At 44.4% G+C, this 17,443-nt stretch overlaps 1 protein-coding gene across 2 annotated transcripts in view; it reads left to right on the forward strand.

Annotated features, from left to right (window-relative positions):
• The window catches only part of ARHGEF12 (Rho guanine nucleotide exchange factor 12), a 216,996-nt gene that overhangs the window by 143,271 nt on the left and 56,282 nt on the right, over nucleotides 1–17,443 (forward strand). For both annotated transcript variants that reach the window (XM_044292558.1, XM_044292557.1), the window contains exons 26-28: nucleotides 65–211; nucleotides 10,452–10,537; nucleotides 10,631–10,756. In XM_044292558.1, the coding sequence (XP_044148493.1) occupies nucleotides 65–211; nucleotides 10,452–10,537; nucleotides 10,631–10,756 (359 nt within the window). The remainder of the gene's footprint in view (nucleotides 1–64; nucleotides 212–10,451; nucleotides 10,538–10,630; nucleotides 10,757–17,443) is intronic.

Below are 17,443 nucleotides of genomic sequence, written 5' to 3' on the forward strand. Positions count from 1 at the left end.
CCTTTGAGGAACAAACAGTTGTCATGTCATTCATATGGGTGATGCTTGTCCTTCTCTTTCTCAGAGCTGTTCTATACGGAGACGGCACACGTCCGCACACTTAATGTACTCAACCAAGTCTTCCACCAAAGAGTCATTCGAGAAAGCCTCTTAACGCCCGCTGAAACGCGTAGTGTGTTTTCCAATCTGGAGGAGATCTTAGAGCTTCACGGTTAGTACTAACTGCCATGTTGTAATATATTGTACACAGCACTGCTATATGAAAAGTTTGTGGCAAATGGAAAACTACTGGCATGTAAGATTCAAGCTCAACTTTTCTTTAGGATGTGTAGATCGATTCAGAGCAGCATAAGCCGTAGAGGGGTTGTGCAAGATTGGGAGGGGCTGGCCAATCTGCGGGTAAATAATCCTTTTTACTGGAAAACCCCTTTAAAGGCATCGGTCAGCATGATCAACACTATTATACCAGGCATCCTGCCTTGTAGGGCTCATCATGCTGATTACGATACCTTTCTTTTGTCTGTATGTTAAACAGCTGCAGAGATATCTGCATTTCCCGCTCATATTATTGGGGGACACAGAAGACCATGGGTGTCGCTGCTGCCACTAGGAGGCGACACTAAGCAAAAAAAGTGTTAGCTCCTCCTCTCAGCTATACCCCTCCTGCAGACACTGAGCTAATCAGTTTTAGCTTAGTGTCCGTAGGAGGCAGACCAGTTTCTTTCTTTTTTTATCAAGTATATTTCTTATTGAGAAAAAAGAAAAAGTATTTCTTGTACATTGATCCAAAGCAATAAGTATTACCGTAATACAAATATTGCAAATTTTGTCATTATTGCTATATCGGTTTTTATAAAATACCAAAACACGTAATACATACTTTAGGAATTCGACCCCCAAATTCCCTGCAGAGAGACTGCTACATCAGCACATATTATAAGGTACTGCATCACGGTGCATGGCAGGTACGGTGTGACACTATCTGCACAATTGATTGCATAGTCCAGAATGTCGGGTTTGCCCACGGTCACAGGTCGGAGCCGTAACAGGAGTCCCCAAGGCTCACATCATTTTCCCTAGTATGGATAGTTGACCCCGTAAATAGTCTCTTGCTAAAGCCCGGGACGCCAATCCAGGGGCTTTAAACCATCCCTGCCAAATAGCCATATACTTAGCCTGGCATCTTCTTTTCAAATATATTCCTCTTTCACATCTCAGAATATTGTTAAGTCGGTTTACATATTCCCGTTTAGTGGGTGGGTTCTGTTCTATCCAGTGTTTGGCTATCAATATTCTAGCTTGGAAGAGCATTCTTTGAATACCTAGAGACACTCTGCTATCACACCCCAACAAGTCTACGAGACCTAACACTCAGACTCTGGGATCTCTCGGCAACTTTATATGAGTCGTCTGGGCAACTATCCGCAAAACTTCCTTCCAGTAGACCCCTAACGCAGAACATTCCCAAAACATATGCATCAGGGAAGCCCCCTCCTCTCCACACCGGGGGCAGCATGAGTTCGTCCGAAGACCTATCTTGTGTAAGAATGCAGGGGTTTTATACACTCTATGTACTAGGTATAGCTGGGATAATCGTTGAGCCTCACTAAGTGTTAGGCTAGGGGTTAAAACCAGGGCAGCGTCCCATTGCTCCTGCTTTACAATACCAACGACCCGTTCCCACTTATATTTGATCAGTAAACAGCCAGATGAGGTTGATTTATCAAACAGATGTCTATAGTGCATAGAAATTAGTCCCCTAGAGCTGCCGCCACACAACACCTGTTGGACTGTCGGAGGGGAGGCTGACAAATGTATGCCTTCCTTAAACCGCGCCTGGTATGCATGTCTCAGCTGTAGGAATTGGTAGAATACAGTAAGAGGGAGACCAAATTGTGCAAACGGTTTCAGAACACCTCCCGTCTGAATCTGATGGAGAAAAAGAATAGCCTTTTCTTCCCACGGGGAAAAACCTTCTAGTCTAAATATTTCAGGTTGTGCCACAAAGGCGTATTGTCATATAATCCTTAAACGTAGACCAGATTTTCGTTATTAGATGAATTGTAGGATAATTCCCAGAACATGTCTGTGGCTTTCCAAACTCTGCCATAGCAATAGGTGCCTTTTGCTTCATAATAAATTACGCTATTCTAGCCGAGGGCCCAAAGCCAAAACGTTGTCCCCATCCCTTAAGGTGTTGTATTTGTGCGGCTACGAAGTATAACCATGGATTTGGGAGAGAGAGACCTCCCTCCTCTTTGCCCCTCTGCAGAGTCTCCATAAGAACTCTAGGTTGTTGCTTTTTCCACACCAGGGAGCAGAAGATGCCCTGGATTTTATAGAATACCCTTTGGGGAATCCACACAGGGGAATTATGTAGTATATAAAGCAGTTGAGGTATAAGTATCATTTTAATTGATTACAATGACCAACAACTGACAAGGGGAGTTTACACCAGGCCTTAACCTTGCCCGTAAATTTATGAATCAGGGGGTCCATATTAACTTTAACATATTCTGTAATTGTTGGTGTTCTCACCACACCCAGATACTTATATCTGTGAGTGACCTGTAACTGGATTTGCGTCCAGTCCATCTGTGATGGAAGGGTATCCAGAGGAAGACTTACAGATTTGTCACAATTAATTGTTAATCCGGAGCGTTTTCCAAATTCAATAATGTACCTCATAATTGGGCGAATAGATTGCACTATGTCCCCTGTATGTAGAAGCATATCATCGGCGTATAGTGAGACTCTTTCCTTTTGAGAACCCAGCGGAAACCCTTTCCAGTCAGGAGAAGCACGTAGGAGGCAGGCCAGGGGTTCGATAGCAATAGCAAACAACAGAGGGGATAATGGACAACCCTGTGCAATGGAAATTGTGCAGATGACTTAATTCTGGCTACTGGTGAACAGTAGAGAAGCTTGACCTATGACATGAAACCTTGTCCAAACCCCATAACCTCCCACAACTATTCCCACTCGACGCTGTCAAAAGCCTTGGCAGCGTCTATGGATATTATTGCGCGACAGCCCCCAGTGTCCACCGATCTTTGGAGATTAAGGAAAAGTCTCCGAAGATTAATTGAAGTACTTTTGTCCGGCATGAACCCTGACTGATCTTCATGTATGAGGGAGGTAATAACCTTATTCAAACGATTAGCCAATACCTTCGCCAGTATTTTCACATCCGTCGACAGAAGGGAGATGGGCCAATAGGAGTCGGGCAAAGTTGGGTCCTTTCCAGGTTTTGGTAACACTACCACCACTGCCTCCCGCATAGATGCCGGCAATTTCCCTGATCGCAAAGCATCATTAAAGGTGTCTAATAGATGAGGGAGAAGGGTTTCCTGATATCTTTAAAAAAAACTCAGCCGGTAAGCCATCAAAACCCGGGGTTTTCTCATTGGGAAGAAAACCAAGGGCCGCCCTAAGTTCCTCCAACTCTAAAGGCTCATCTAGATATCTGGCCGATTCCAGAGACATCACCGGAATAGGTATATTGGCTAGATAAGATTTGATATCACCAATCTCCATTTCCAGTTTGGAGGTGTATAACTCTTTATAGAATCTATAAAACTCATTAAGGATAACCAAATCATCTGTAGAATGAGCCCCCTCTCTAGTTTTGATGGCCACTATTCTGGATGGACCCTCCTGCAAGCGGACCACTCTGGCCAGCAAACTGCCCGCGTTTTCACCTGCTTCAAAATATTTCTGTGTCGGGAAGAAACGTTTGTTGTCTGCAGTTTGGATCAGATGATCATTAAGTTTATCCTGTGCCTCCTTCCACAATCCTCGTGGATGGGTCCCGTATATAAGCAGCCTCAGAGTCTTTCACCTCCCGCTGCAAGGAGTCCGAAAGTCCTCTAGTCTTAGTTTTCGTATGTATAAATCCCGGACATAAGCTTTCATAGTATCCTAGACTGTCTCCATGGCCGCTGAACCTAAATTAGAGCGAAAGAACTCATTAATCTGCTCTGTAAGAGGATCTCCTTCCTCCAATAGCTGGATCCAGAATGGGTTAAGTTTGCAAAGAAATGGTCCCCTGTGCTCCCTTCGTTTCACAAGTAGCATCTCTAAACGGATGGGGGAATGGTCTGACAGACTACGTGGTAGGTATTCTATAGAGGAAATATATGACGAGGCCTCCAGGGACCCAATAGGCAAGTCTATTCTGGAAAGAGAGTTATAAGATGTTGAGAAACAAGAATATTCACGTATGTCAGGATATCGGAGTCTCCACAGATCATGAAGATCCAACTCGCGCAAAAGCCTTGCCAATGAGGTTTTCGGAGTACCTTCCGGAGTGGGGCACTGATGGAATTTATCTAGAGAAGGGTCTAAGTACTTATCAAAGTCTTCAAACATGAGTATCGGCACCGGAGGGCCCTGAAATACAGCTGTCATCGCCTGTCTTATCACATCGCAGGAATGTGGTGGCGGAATATACATAGCAATTAGAAAAAATTGCACTTTATATAAAGAACAGTGTAAGCAGACCTATCTGCCGTCGGGATCAATTTACAATGAATAAGTCAAAGGGTAGAGCCCTATGAACTAGGACACTGACCCCTCTGGCGTGTGTAGAGAAGGTGGAAGGGTAGGTGTGTGAGGTCCACGGCTTATGCAGCAGTCTCTGGGAGTGTTTAGAAAGGTCCCATTTTACACGAGCGTGACGGATTGGCTCCCGGTGCGTTCAGTGAAACTTGCACTATTTTGCAAGCAAGTTCAGTCAGTTTTGTCTGCGATTGCTTTCAGTTGTTCAGTTTTTTTCCGCATGGGTGCAATGCGTTTTGATGCGTTTTTCATGTGTGTGATAAAAAACGAAAGGTTTACAAACAACATCTTCTAGCAACCATCAGTGAAAAACACATCGCACCCGCACTTGTTTCCAGATGCAATGCATTTTGCACTGAAGCCCCATTCACTTCTATGGGGCCAGGGCTGCGTGAAAAACGCAGAATATAGAACATGCTGTGATTTTCACACAACGCAGAACTGATGGGTGAAAAAAAACGCTAATGTACACAGACCCATTAAAATTAATAGGTCAGGATTCAGTGCGGATGCTATGCGTTGACGTCACGCATTGCACCCACGTGGAAAACTCGCTCGTGTGAAAGGGGCCTATAACCTAAGCCTTACCCGCCATATTTTAGAAGCGTACAGAAATGTGTAGGATATACAGTATGTGTACTGTGAACATAGTCGGACCCTTGGTCAGCCAGTCCTGGTAGGGTCACATAGGGAGCTTTCATGCAGATCCATTCAGCAGGCGGCGTCTTAAAGTGAACAAGTGGACATTTCCGCCAGCAACCACACGCAGCTTGGAAGGATAAAGCATAGAGTACTGCACATTTTTAATTCGTAAACGTCTTTTAACATCTAGAAGTTTCACCCGTCGTCTTTGGACCCCTGCCGAGAAGTCAGGGAAGATGGATATCCTATTACCATTGATAAGTAGACTCACATAATCTCTTGCTTTGCGGAGAATAGTGTCCCGATCTTGAAAGTGCAGGATTGTCCTGGGGGGGGGGGGGGCGCCCCCGGTGGTGGCGGATGGAATGGCACCCTGTGCGCCATTTCTATTGCAAATAATGGAGACAAGGAGTTTAGCCCAAGTTTATCTTTAAACCACAGTTCAAAGAACTATGCAGCATTAACCCCTTCCGCCTTTTGCGGCACTCCCACCAAGCGGAGATTGCGGCGTGATCTATTTTCCAAGTCTTCCGTTTTAGTTATAAGAAGGGGGATATTGTGAATTACTTTGGCCAGGTCCCGCTTTACAAAGGGGTACTTCATCTTCCAAAAGGCCCACTCTTTTTTCCACCCCAGCAACACGTTCATTACCTTTCTTTATATCTTGTTGGATAAAAGAGACACTCTTTTGAAGGGACCCCATAGATGTATTTAGGGTCATTAATGCAGAGCTGCAGTTTTATACTGCCAGAAATATATCTTTGATTGTAGGCTCTATATCTTGTGGCAGGGTAGGGAAAGGGGGCTGTGGTTGTAGTAAGGACTTGGTTTGGGTTAGTTTCACTGCCTTGTTCCCATTGACTTCCTTCACTCCCTCAAGAACTTTTTCTTGTGGGCCATTTTCATGCCTGTCATCCAGGTTCCCTAGCCCTGCCTTGTTCGTCATGGTCCCACTGGAGTGGTTTTCTCTTCTGGCAGCCTGTTATGGATTTTGGGCCATGCCTTCTGGCACCCCTACTTCATCCCCCGTGGGGGGCCAAATTTTTGTCACATCTGCACTTCTCTGTCCCTTGATATCCAGACACCATTTTTAGTTCGTCTTCTTCCAATCAGTTTTCCACTGAGTGGTTCCCTTTTTTTCTTCTCACACCATGTTGTGTCTGTTGATGTCTCTAGCGTGTTTTTTTTTTTTTTTTTTGTGGGGTTCTGACCCATGTACAGTCGTGGCCAAAAGTTTTGAGAATTACATAAATATTGGAAATTGGAAAAGTTGCTGCTTAAGTTTTTATAATAGCAATTTGCGTATACTCCAGAATGTTATGAAGAGTGATCAGATGACTTGCATAGTCCTTCTTTGCCATGAAAATTAACTTAATCCCAAAAAAGCCTTTCCACTGCATTTCATTGCTGTCATTAAAGGACCTGCTGAGATCATTTCAGTAATCATCTTGTTAACTCAGGTGAGAATGTTGACGAGCACAAGGCTGGAGATCATTGTCAGGCTGATTGGGTTAAAATTGCAGACTTGACCTGTTAAAAGGAGGGTGATGCTTGAAATCATTGTTCTTCCATTGTTGACTATGGTGACCTGCAAAGAAACTCGTGCAGCCATCATTGCGTTGCATATAAATGGCTTCACAGGCAAGGATATTGTGGCTACTAAGATTGCACCTCAATCAACAATTTATAGGATCATCATGAACTTCAAGGAAAGAGGTTCAATTCTTGTTAAGAAGGCTTCAGGGCGTCCAAGAAAGTCCAGCAAGTGCCAGGATCGTCTCCTAAAGAGGATTCAGCTGCGGGATCGGAGTGCCACCAGTGCAGAGCTTGCTCAGGAATGGCAGCAGGCAGGTGTGAGCGCATCTGCACGCACAGTGAGGCGAAGACTTTTGGAAGATGGCCTGGTGTTAAGAAGGGCAGCAAAGAAGCCACTTCTCTCCAAAAAAAACATCAGGGACAGATTGATCTTCTGCAGAAAATATGGTGAATGGACTGCTGAGGACTGGGGCAAAGTCATATTCTCCGATGAAGCCTCTTTCCGATTGTTTGGGGCATCAGGAAAAAGGCTTGTCCGGAGAAGAAAAGGTGAGCGCTACCATCAGTCCTGTGTCGTGCCAACAGTAAAGCATCCTGAGACCAAGGGAGTGGGCTCAATCACATTTATGCCCAAAAACACAGCCATGAATAAAGAATGGTACCAAAACACCCTCCAACAGCAACTTCTTCCAACAATCCAACAACAGTTTGGTGAAGAACAATGCATTTTCCAGCACGATGGAGCACCGTGCCATAAGGCAAAAGTGATAACTAAGTGGCTCGGGGACCAAAACGTTGACATTTTGGGTCCATGGCCTGGAAACTCCCCAGATCTTAATCCCATTGAGAACTTGTGGTCAATCCTCAAGAGGCAGGTGGACAAACAAAAACCCACTAATTCTGACAAACTCCAAGAAGTGATTATGAAATAATGGGTTGCCATCAGTCAGTAATTGGCCCAGAAGTTGATTGAGAGCATGCCCAGTCGAATTGCAGAGGTCCTGAAAAAGAAGGGCCAACACTGCAAATACTGACTCTTTGCATAAATGTCATGTAATTGTCGATAAATACCTTTGAAATGTATGAAGTGCGTGTAATTATATTTCACTACATCACAGAAACAACTGAAGCAAAGATCTAAAAGCAGTTTAGCAGCAAACTTTGTGAAAACTAATATTTGTGTCATTCTCAAAACTTTTCGCCACGACTGTATATCACTTCCTCAGAAGTCTTCGGAATCCAGGCTAGGTCTCTCTCTCCTGTATCTTCTGCGTTCTCCTAAGCCGTGACTTATATTCCCTGGACCGTTCTTCTGCCCAGCCGGATGTTCAGCCGCTCTCTGGCTGGCCTTCCAGAGACCTATTTATCCGGGATTTATGACTCCCTACAAGATCTAAAGAGTCTTCTATAGACCTAGTCGGGGCAGCAGGTCTCTGAGATAACCTCACTCTAGAGACCATAAAACTTTCACACCCTTTATCTGTAAGATAATTAAGGACTCATTCTCAAGATCTTTGATATTCTGTTCTGTTGTCTTTCAAATGTCCATTCATTTCCCCATCTCTCTGTTCTTATTGTATATATATTGCTTCTTCTTCATATATTCTTTTAGTACGCCTGATGAAGTGACTGGTGATGTCTCGAAATCTCGCTATGTAACATCATTACTTCTATTTTTGTTAGCCATTAAAAGGTATCAAACCTGCAATACTCTTATTTTGTTTCTCTTAATGAGAGCACTAAACTGTGAATAAACCAGTAATATGTATTAGCTTTCTAAGTCTAGAAAACCTCTATTCTCAATATGGTAAGGCTATAGTAATTGGTGTATATGATATGTACATGCTAAGGCCTCATGCACACGACCGTTGTGTCCGTTGTTCCGTCGTCCGTGATTTTCTGTGGACCCATTGACTTTCAATGGGTCCGTGGAAAACTCTGCTAATGCACCGTTTGTCGTCCGTGATCCGTGTTTCCAGTCCGTGAAAAAAATTGGACCTGTCCTATTTTTTTCACGGACAAAGGTTCGCGGACCCATTCAAGTCAATGGGTCCGTGAAAAAACACAGAGGCACACAAGATTGTCATCCGCATCCGTTTTTTTCCCTATCATTTGCATGGCAAACTTGACTTAGATTTTTTTTTTACTTTCCTTCATGTCTGGAGATCCTCCAAAAATAAAGGAAGCCACACGGAAACAAAAACGGACACTGATCACGAAACAACCGAACCCCGTTTTTGCGGAACGGAAAAAAATACTGTTGTGTGCATGAGGCCTAAGACACAGCTCTGGCCATGCTGATGTTTAGCCCTGTCAATCAAGGGGAGCGGGCAGTGTGCAGAGCATAGGGGTGATACAAAAGCAGTGCTCTGAGGATTCAGTCCTGCCCCCTGGTGCTCTGCTTGACTCATTTGCATATGAATTAAAACGCAGATTTCTTTGCAGCTGTTTAACATACAGACAAAAGAAAGGTATCGTTTTAATCAGCATGTTGAGCCCTGCCAGACCGGTTTAATAATGTTGATCATGCTGGCAGGGACTCTTTAATGCTACTACCTAGATGTTTTTTTTATTTTTATTACTGGATATTACAGAGTTCATTTCTGTTACACACCCAACACTTAAAGGTGATGTCCCATCTCCCCATTTCCACGACGAGATGGGACCTAGTGCCAACTTTAGTGGCTGAAGTTGCCTGATGTGCTATGCTATCTGCGTCACTCTCAGCAGAGCGCCAGCCACTCAGTTGTTTCAGTAACTCCACCTTCCCAGGCCAGTGCTTAGTCCTACCTTGGCCATGGAAACCCTTTAAGAGTTTCCTTGAGGAGAATTGGGTTTATTAGTATCCCTGGAGCTCTGATAACCGAATTCACATGATGCCGATAATCCATGGCTTTGCATAGTGCAGTATGTGTACATGGAGTTTTAAAAATCCCATCCTCATGTTGCAGAAAAATAAAATCTGTGCAGAATGACGGAATGCTTTGGGTTCTTAGGTCCTTAACTTGTCCGTTCAGATTTTAACTGCACGTTTCACCTTTAACATCTGTAGATTTTGTAGTGGATTTAGTGTGCAAAAGTCAGCAACGCGTGGCTAGGTGTGACATTAAAGGGGTTGTCCCATCTCGGACATTGGGGGCATATTGCTAGGATATGCCCCCAACGTGTGATAGACTGGAGCCCGCAAAGTGCGGATGCGTGACCGCCCTCCATTTATTCCTATAGAAGCTCTGAAAATAGCCGCTCAGCTATTTTCGGAAGCCCAATTGAAATGAATGGGAAGCGCACTGAACAAGTGTGGCCACCGCTCCATTCACTTCTAGGGGCTGATGGTAATAGTCGGCTATTTTCAGAGCTGTCATGAGAATGAATGGGAGGGCAGCCACGCATGCACTGTGCACCATCCGGCACTCTGTGGGCTTCGTCCTAAGTATAGGTGCAGGTCCCGGGGGGGGGGGGAACAGCACCCATCAGACTTTGGGGGCATATCCTAGCAATATGTCCCCAATGTCCGAGTTGGGGCAACCCTCAAGGAGCAGCCATCTTGGTGATCCACACTTGACCTTGACCTATTGGTAAGTAATCAGTGGAGCTCCTTGTGGCTAGAAGTAGAGGTTATAAAATCCACAAGGATATAAAAAGTTCCTGCTGTTGAAATGTTGGTTTCTTATTTTAGTTGATGTCTTGCCTATTGTCTTTCTATCATTTTTCAGTTGGGCTTAAGGAGCAGATGAAAGCCGTCAAAAAACGTTATGAGAACTCTGTCATTAAACAGATCGGCGATGACGTTTTAAGCTGGGTAAGTTCTCCACCCCGGTAATGATGGTGGAGTCTTTACAGCCTGACTTGTTTCCCTGACAAAATGTCTAATTGTAAATGTCCCTCTCTATAGTTTTGTGGACCCGAGGAGGAAAAACTAAAGCAAGCAGTAGCCACTTTTTGTAGCAATCAACCCTTCGCCTTGGAGATGATAAAGTCCCGGCAGAAGAAGGACATAAAGTTCTTAACATTTGTTCAGGTAGGTAACATTTAAAGGTGGCTGTCCAGGTCAGGAATAGAAAAACATGGCTGCTTTCTTCCAAAAACAGGTCCCACCTCTGTCCACAGGTGGTGTGTGAGATCACAGTCCAGCCCTATTCACTTCAGTAGAGCTGAGCTGTAATACCAGGCACCACCCGTGGACAGGTGTGGCGCTGTTTTTGGAATAAAGCAGCCATGTTTTTCTAATCCCGGACTACCCCTTTTAATATTTTGTAGCTACAACTTAATGAATATGCATAATGCTGTATTCCCACCAGCTCTACATAAAGTACTGCATGTTATGAGCTGCTGAAATGTAGTCCCTGATCACAGATCGTAGGAGCAGGACAGGCAAGAGTGGTGTACAGATCTGTAAGATAATCGAAATAATCAGGTGCTGGAACATTGAACTTCCAAGGTGAACCCCTCTGTCCAATGTTCCTATAGCTGGGTTTCCCCAGGTCCGGCCACCACCAAGCGCTCTCCCCATAGAAGTGAATGGGAGCGCACCACGCTTGTGCGGCCACTGCTCCTATTCATTTCTTTGGGGTCAACGGAAATACCCGAGCCAGCGGTCTATTTCCGGTGGCCCCATAAAAATGAATGGAGGGCGGTTGCACATGCGCTGCGCGCCCCATTTCATATCTATGGGGAGAGCGCTTGGTGGTGGGTGGACCCGAGGACCCACTTTCAGGGCTCCATTCTCTGTGTAGGTCCCGGTCCCAGAGGTAGGGGTATTCCCATCTCAGACAATGGGGGCATATCGCTAGGATATGCCCCCATTGTCTGATAGGTGCGGGTTCCACCGCTGGGACCCGGACCTACAACAAAAACGGAGCGGGGAGAGCTGTGGCTGGAGGACCCTGGATTTCCTGGGGTCCGTCCACCACCAAGCGCTGCTCCCATAGAAGTGAATAGGAGCGCACCACGCACGTGCGGCCCTTGCTCCCATTCATCTCTATGGGGCAGACGGAAATAGCTGAGCCAGCGCTTCGCTATTTTCGGCGGCCCCATAGAAATGAACGGAGGGCGCATGCGCAGTGCGCCCTCCATTCATTTCCCCACTCAGTTCTCATTGTAGGTGCGGGTCCCAGTGGTGGGAACCGGACCTATCAGACAATGGGGGCATATCCTCGTGATATGCCCCCATTGTCTGAGTTGCGAATACAATGGTTGTCCAGGAACCAATTAATATTGTAACTTGAGGGACCACTGGTTTTAGACGCCTTCGGGGTGCATTTTAAAATTCCATGCTGAAATTATTTTTCGAATAGGAGTTAGTTAAAAGTTTTACTTGTCTTCTACAGCCAGAACCTTTTGACATATGGTGCAGGCTGCTCTGTCTCCTTCACAGTGAAATTCAGTGGTTCTTCTATAGTCCTTATCTCTACTTTCCTGAGAGCTCATAAACACTCACTTAAGCTAAATTATTTTCAGATTGCTAACAATTCAGCTTAAAGTGGTTGTCTTACTTCACTAAATGGCGTTTATGATGTAGACAAAGTTAACACAAGTCACTTACTAATGCACTGTGATTGTCCCTATTGCTTCCTTTGCTGGCTGGATTCATTTTTCCATCACATTATACACTGCTCGTTTCCAGGGGTTATGACCACCCTGCAGCGCAGATACGAGATGTCCTGGGAGCTGCAGCGCATGGGTGCCTATTTGCTTTCCCACAGTCCCAGCCACCAGAGAGGTCGGCGATTTATAAAAAAAAATTCTGTAGTGTGCAAGCACAACCACCGCTGCTGGATTGCAGGGTGGTCATAACCATCAAAACAAGCCGTGTATAATGTAATGGAAAAATGAATCCAGCCAGCAAAGGAGGCAATATGGACAGTCACAATGCATTAGTAAGTGCCTGGTATTAACTTTGTCTACACGGTATATGCCATTTGCAACCTCTTTAAATAGGGGGGTATGTGAGCTGTCATGAGTGCGGAGATAAGAGCTACACATGGAGCCAGATTTCACTGTGGAGGAGACCGAGCAGACTGCAGTAACCTTTAACCATTTTTAATAATCAGAGAAATGGTTTTAGCCCAAAATGCGTAAAATCTGATGATAAAATGCCCCCAGAGGTGTTATAGCCTTTGCTTTTCTCATCTGTAGCCCTTCCTAGAGCACACAATGTGACTTTGATATTATTTCTTTTATGATCTCAAATACATGGAGTTATGTCGCAATTAGTTTTTCCTTGGGAACGGGGGACGTTGCATACATCTGCCGCTCTGTGGGTTCTGCTGACACAGCCCCTTTAAACCTATCTTCCTGCACAGTTATATCTATTCTTTTATGTTCTGCAAATTAAGTGAAGTGCAGTCCATCACTCCCCGTTGTGCAGTCATTCACACACGTCGCGGTATAATCCATACACATAAGCCTCTTTATGATCATAATGAAATTGTTCAGCCTCCGGCGGCGACATCCTTGAAGACGGCGAGCTGTGACCTAAGTATCATAAAATCCATTTAAATTTTTCATGAGAAGCCCTGTTTATATGATATGAGCAGGCCATACGAGCGCAAGGGGATACATACATGTACGGCATGATCTGTGTACGAAAGGGGCAGTTATACATTGGACTTATGGGGTCAAACTGGAGCATTAACCCTTTTACCGACCAGTGGGTTTTGTGTGACTGGACACTTTTTAGTGGTGGTTTATTGACCCTAACTTTATTTGTTGGGCTACGAAACCTAGGGCCGTTTAATATTTTTTTTTTTTTCTATTTTTCTATTTTTTGTTTTATTGCTTTCAATTTATAGTTTTCTACATTTGGAAATTGACACTTAGAGTATTAGATTAAAGCCACAGGATTTACTTTACGCTGTTAAAGACAAAACAGGGCGCACCATAGGGTAATACCGTTTGTAGACAGGTAAAATAAAAGGTTTCAGTGCAAGGCTCACCTTTGACGGTTGTGCTACCTGTAGGCACAACTCTAGTGAAAGCTTTTCAGGACGTGTACAGGAGTCACGGTTTATTGGTGGATCTGCAGCCGCAAAGGGAGGTCTTCTTGTCGGAGATGCCTGGGGTCTCCAAGAAGTGTTAAAGTTACAGAGGTAAGTAGATAAAATATCCCAGGGCGCAAGAATCCAGTCCAGAAGATAATAGTAAATATGATACTTTTATTGCAGAAGTGTAACGCGTTTCGGGGAATAGTTCCCCTTCATCAGGTACAGAACACTGCAGCGTTCTGTACCAGATGAAGGGGAACTATTCCCCAAAACGCGTTATGATACTTTTATTGCAGAAGTACAACGCGTTTTGGGGAATAGTTCCCCTTCATCAGGTACAGAACACTGCAGCGTTCTGTACCAGATGAAGGGGAACTATTCCCCGAAACGCGTTGTACTTCTGCAATAAAAGTATCATATTTACTATTACCTTCTGGACTGGATTCTTGCGCCCTGGGATATTTTATCTACTTACCTCTGTAACTTAGAGTATTAGAACGGGTTTGATATTTTGATGGTAAGGCTATGCTCACACGGCATATTTTGAAAATACTTTATCGTGGAATCCACACAGATTTTTAAAACTTTATTTTAGATGGGGTTTGGAGCCTTTTTAGTGTGTGTGTCTTTTTTTGTTTTTTTTTAAGCAGATTTTTGGGGTACACTTCAATGCAAAAATGCAACGGATCTGCACCAAAAATCTTACTGACCCGTATGGAGCGTACGGCATGTTTTCTCCACTTTTTAATGGGAGATTCTGCATCAAGATAGGGCATGCTGCTTCTTTTTTCCCAGCTTTTTTTCATGCGCTCCCCCCCGAAGTGTTGCTTCCCAATGAAATGAATTGTACGCTGTTTGGAAGTATTTGTTGCCACTGATTCCACAGCACTAAAAAACTCCATGTGAACTGGCCCTAATTGAGTATAGTTCCAGTAAGCAGGGCAGCTATGGCAACAGTTTAGGTTGATGTGGGCAGTTTTTATGTTTTTCCTCTTTTTAGTATTTTATATTTTCTTTTTTACATATGGACCTCTGGGGAGGGCACATTAACACTTTATTCCTTTTTTTGTTGTTGTCCCATAGGAGTCCCAGTTACAAAGGAAAACAGCCCCCTGTGACCTCCCTTACTGTAAACTTCAAATGATAAAACCAGTGTGACTAGTTTCACAAAAACGGGGCTTTTGTTAGTGGTGGTTTCTGCCATATTTTTCATGGCAAAAAACACTGTGTCCGTATGTTAGTAAGTCTGGTACAAAAAAACATGCATCATTTTTGGGGACAGTTTTTCTTTACTTGTTGCGGGTTGTGCTTTTTTTTTGCTCCACAGCCGTTTTCTTTTTGCCTCCATATTCTGGTATTTTTATTCAGTGTGTTGGTTTTTTTTTTGTTTTGTTTTTGCCCCTGCTTGAAAAAAAATGCATGCGTCAATGTGGTTTCATTTCTTATTGGCATTTTTACATTTTTATCTTTTTACATTGCCATTTTTATGGAGGTGTACAGAGGATGCGACGTCGGAGGGGGGTTACATAGTTTTTTGTTTAAAATGTATAGCTTTCTAAAAGAGCTTTCAAATAAAAATCATCCACTAAAACATTAAATAGAGAAAAATAATGCAGAAAGTTAATGTGTGGAAGAAGCCTAAAACGCTTTAGTCTTCTCCAGTTCTGACCTCTTCCCGCTGGATTACAGGAGCTTTAAAAGCAGCAACAGCTAAAGTGGTTGCTGCAGACTTGGGACTTGCACCATCCGTCTTGCACCAAGTCTTACCAAGGGGTATTCCTGTTGTTACAAGTTGTCCTCTATCCACACGATAGGGGATAGCTATTAGACACGGATCACGAGAACTCCGTACCCCTCGGAGCCAACTGGAATGAATGGAGTGGCAGGGTGAGCATGCAAACCACTGCTCCATTCATCTCTATGGGAGTTCCAGAAATAGCCGAGTGCTGTAGTCTGCTGTCTCCGGATGTCCCATAGAGATGAATGGAGTGGCTGTGTGCATGCCCGACCCGCAGTCCCAGCAGTAGGACCTGTACAGATCTAATAGTTATACCTTATCCAACCGATAACAACCGGAATACCCTTTAACCACTTTGTGTCAGTAAGTTGAAGGTCTGAACATCGGATACAAAAATGATCAGTCAATCGGCATCAGCGAAGTCTTCTCCTGCACAGATTCAGTCCACGATTATTACCCGGGTATTTTATGTACCGTAAAAAATAAAAAACATATAAAATAATTACAAAACCTATGAAATCCTTGACGTCCTCCGGTACAGGTGCTTTGTGTGTTAGGTGTTTGCATGTTGTGTCTGACTGAATTACAGACTGACATAAAAGTCTCCATCGCAGTAATATCCTCCGGCGATCATCCAAATAAAGTGCAATGACTCAGTAGGGCTGGATATAAAAGCAAGCACCGTCACATTGTCACAGTGCCCTCCAGCAGCCATTAACATAAAGTGAACGGTTTGTACAGAGAGCGGCGTACATCCCTTCGTACATCTAATGGCTTCTGCTGGTTGTATTGCGGGCCTGAGGCAGCAGTGCCTTCTTATTTATAAGATCTATTGGCTTTTAGGAAAGATCACAGCTGTCTCAGCCCCTCAGTCCTACAGGCGGATACTGTGAGGTCTTCGACGGCCCCCGTTTCCTATTAGTCTTGGATGTGTGGTCGCTCTACCCAACCTCGGCCCTTCAAAAAGGCTCCAATATTTCCTTATGTATGTCCTCCGTTTAGGGTGGCATGACATACTTTTTGATGCAGTTTTTGGAGCCAGAATTGGATCCAGCAGAAAGAAAAAGTATAAATCTTTCCTTTTTATGTTTCTCATTCCCTTCCAACCCACTACTGGTTTTGGCTCAAAAAGCTGCGTGTGACACCAGCCTTATGATCCCTTTCTGGCCTTGGCTAATATGCAAAGTGGTATCTCCAAGAAGGAGAACCATCTCGCTAGCACCTCCTCTTGGAAGTGGCTCCCTACGAGTCCAAATCCGACTTTCCAGCAAGCCTTGGGATTTGATAAGAGAATATAGCCAAGCCCAGATATCCATCCACAGACAGCTGTTTCAGGGTGCTTGCCCCTCGTCAGTACAGAGTAGGATTCTGGGTGGCTTAGTGCGATGCCTTGATTGCGGCTTAGGCATTGCCGATAAATCACCATACCATGAACTATGTCCAACAAGTCTCCATAAACATCTGGTCTTTTTAAGAAGACCCAGCACCTTGCCTAAGCTGCATCCAAGGCATCGCACCCAGCCAGCCCAAATCCTGCTCTGTACAGATGAATGGCAAACACCCCGAAACAGATGGATATCTGGTTTGGCTATTTTCCCTCGTCATGTCCCAAGGCTTGTTGGAAAGTCATAGGCAGCCACTTGCAATAGGTGGCGCTGGTGAGATGGTTATTTTCCTTGGGAGGTACCTCTTTGCATATTGGTTTCCCATGGAGCATCGCCAAGAAGTCTCCATACAGGACTGAACTATTTAAGGAGACACCCTGCCTAAGTGGCTTTAGCTGCAAAAACCCTGCACATTCAATCTTTAGAGTATGAACACTCTAGTTCCCCCTATGATGGTTTTACGGACGCAACCCCCAGACAGCCCGGCGTTCATCTGGACTGGGATTACAGCACCATAAAAGCCTATGGTCCGCTAACTTCAGTTTGATGAACCACAGAAGACCAGGTGTTGCCCTGAAAAGCACCCAGCCAGTATGAGT

This window comes from Bufo gargarizans, chromosome 4 (assembly GCF_014858855.1).
Source record: "Bufo gargarizans isolate SCDJY-AF-19 chromosome 4, ASM1485885v1, whole genome shotgun sequence".
NCBI lineage: Eukaryota > Metazoa > Chordata > Amphibia > Anura > Bufonidae > Bufo > Bufo gargarizans.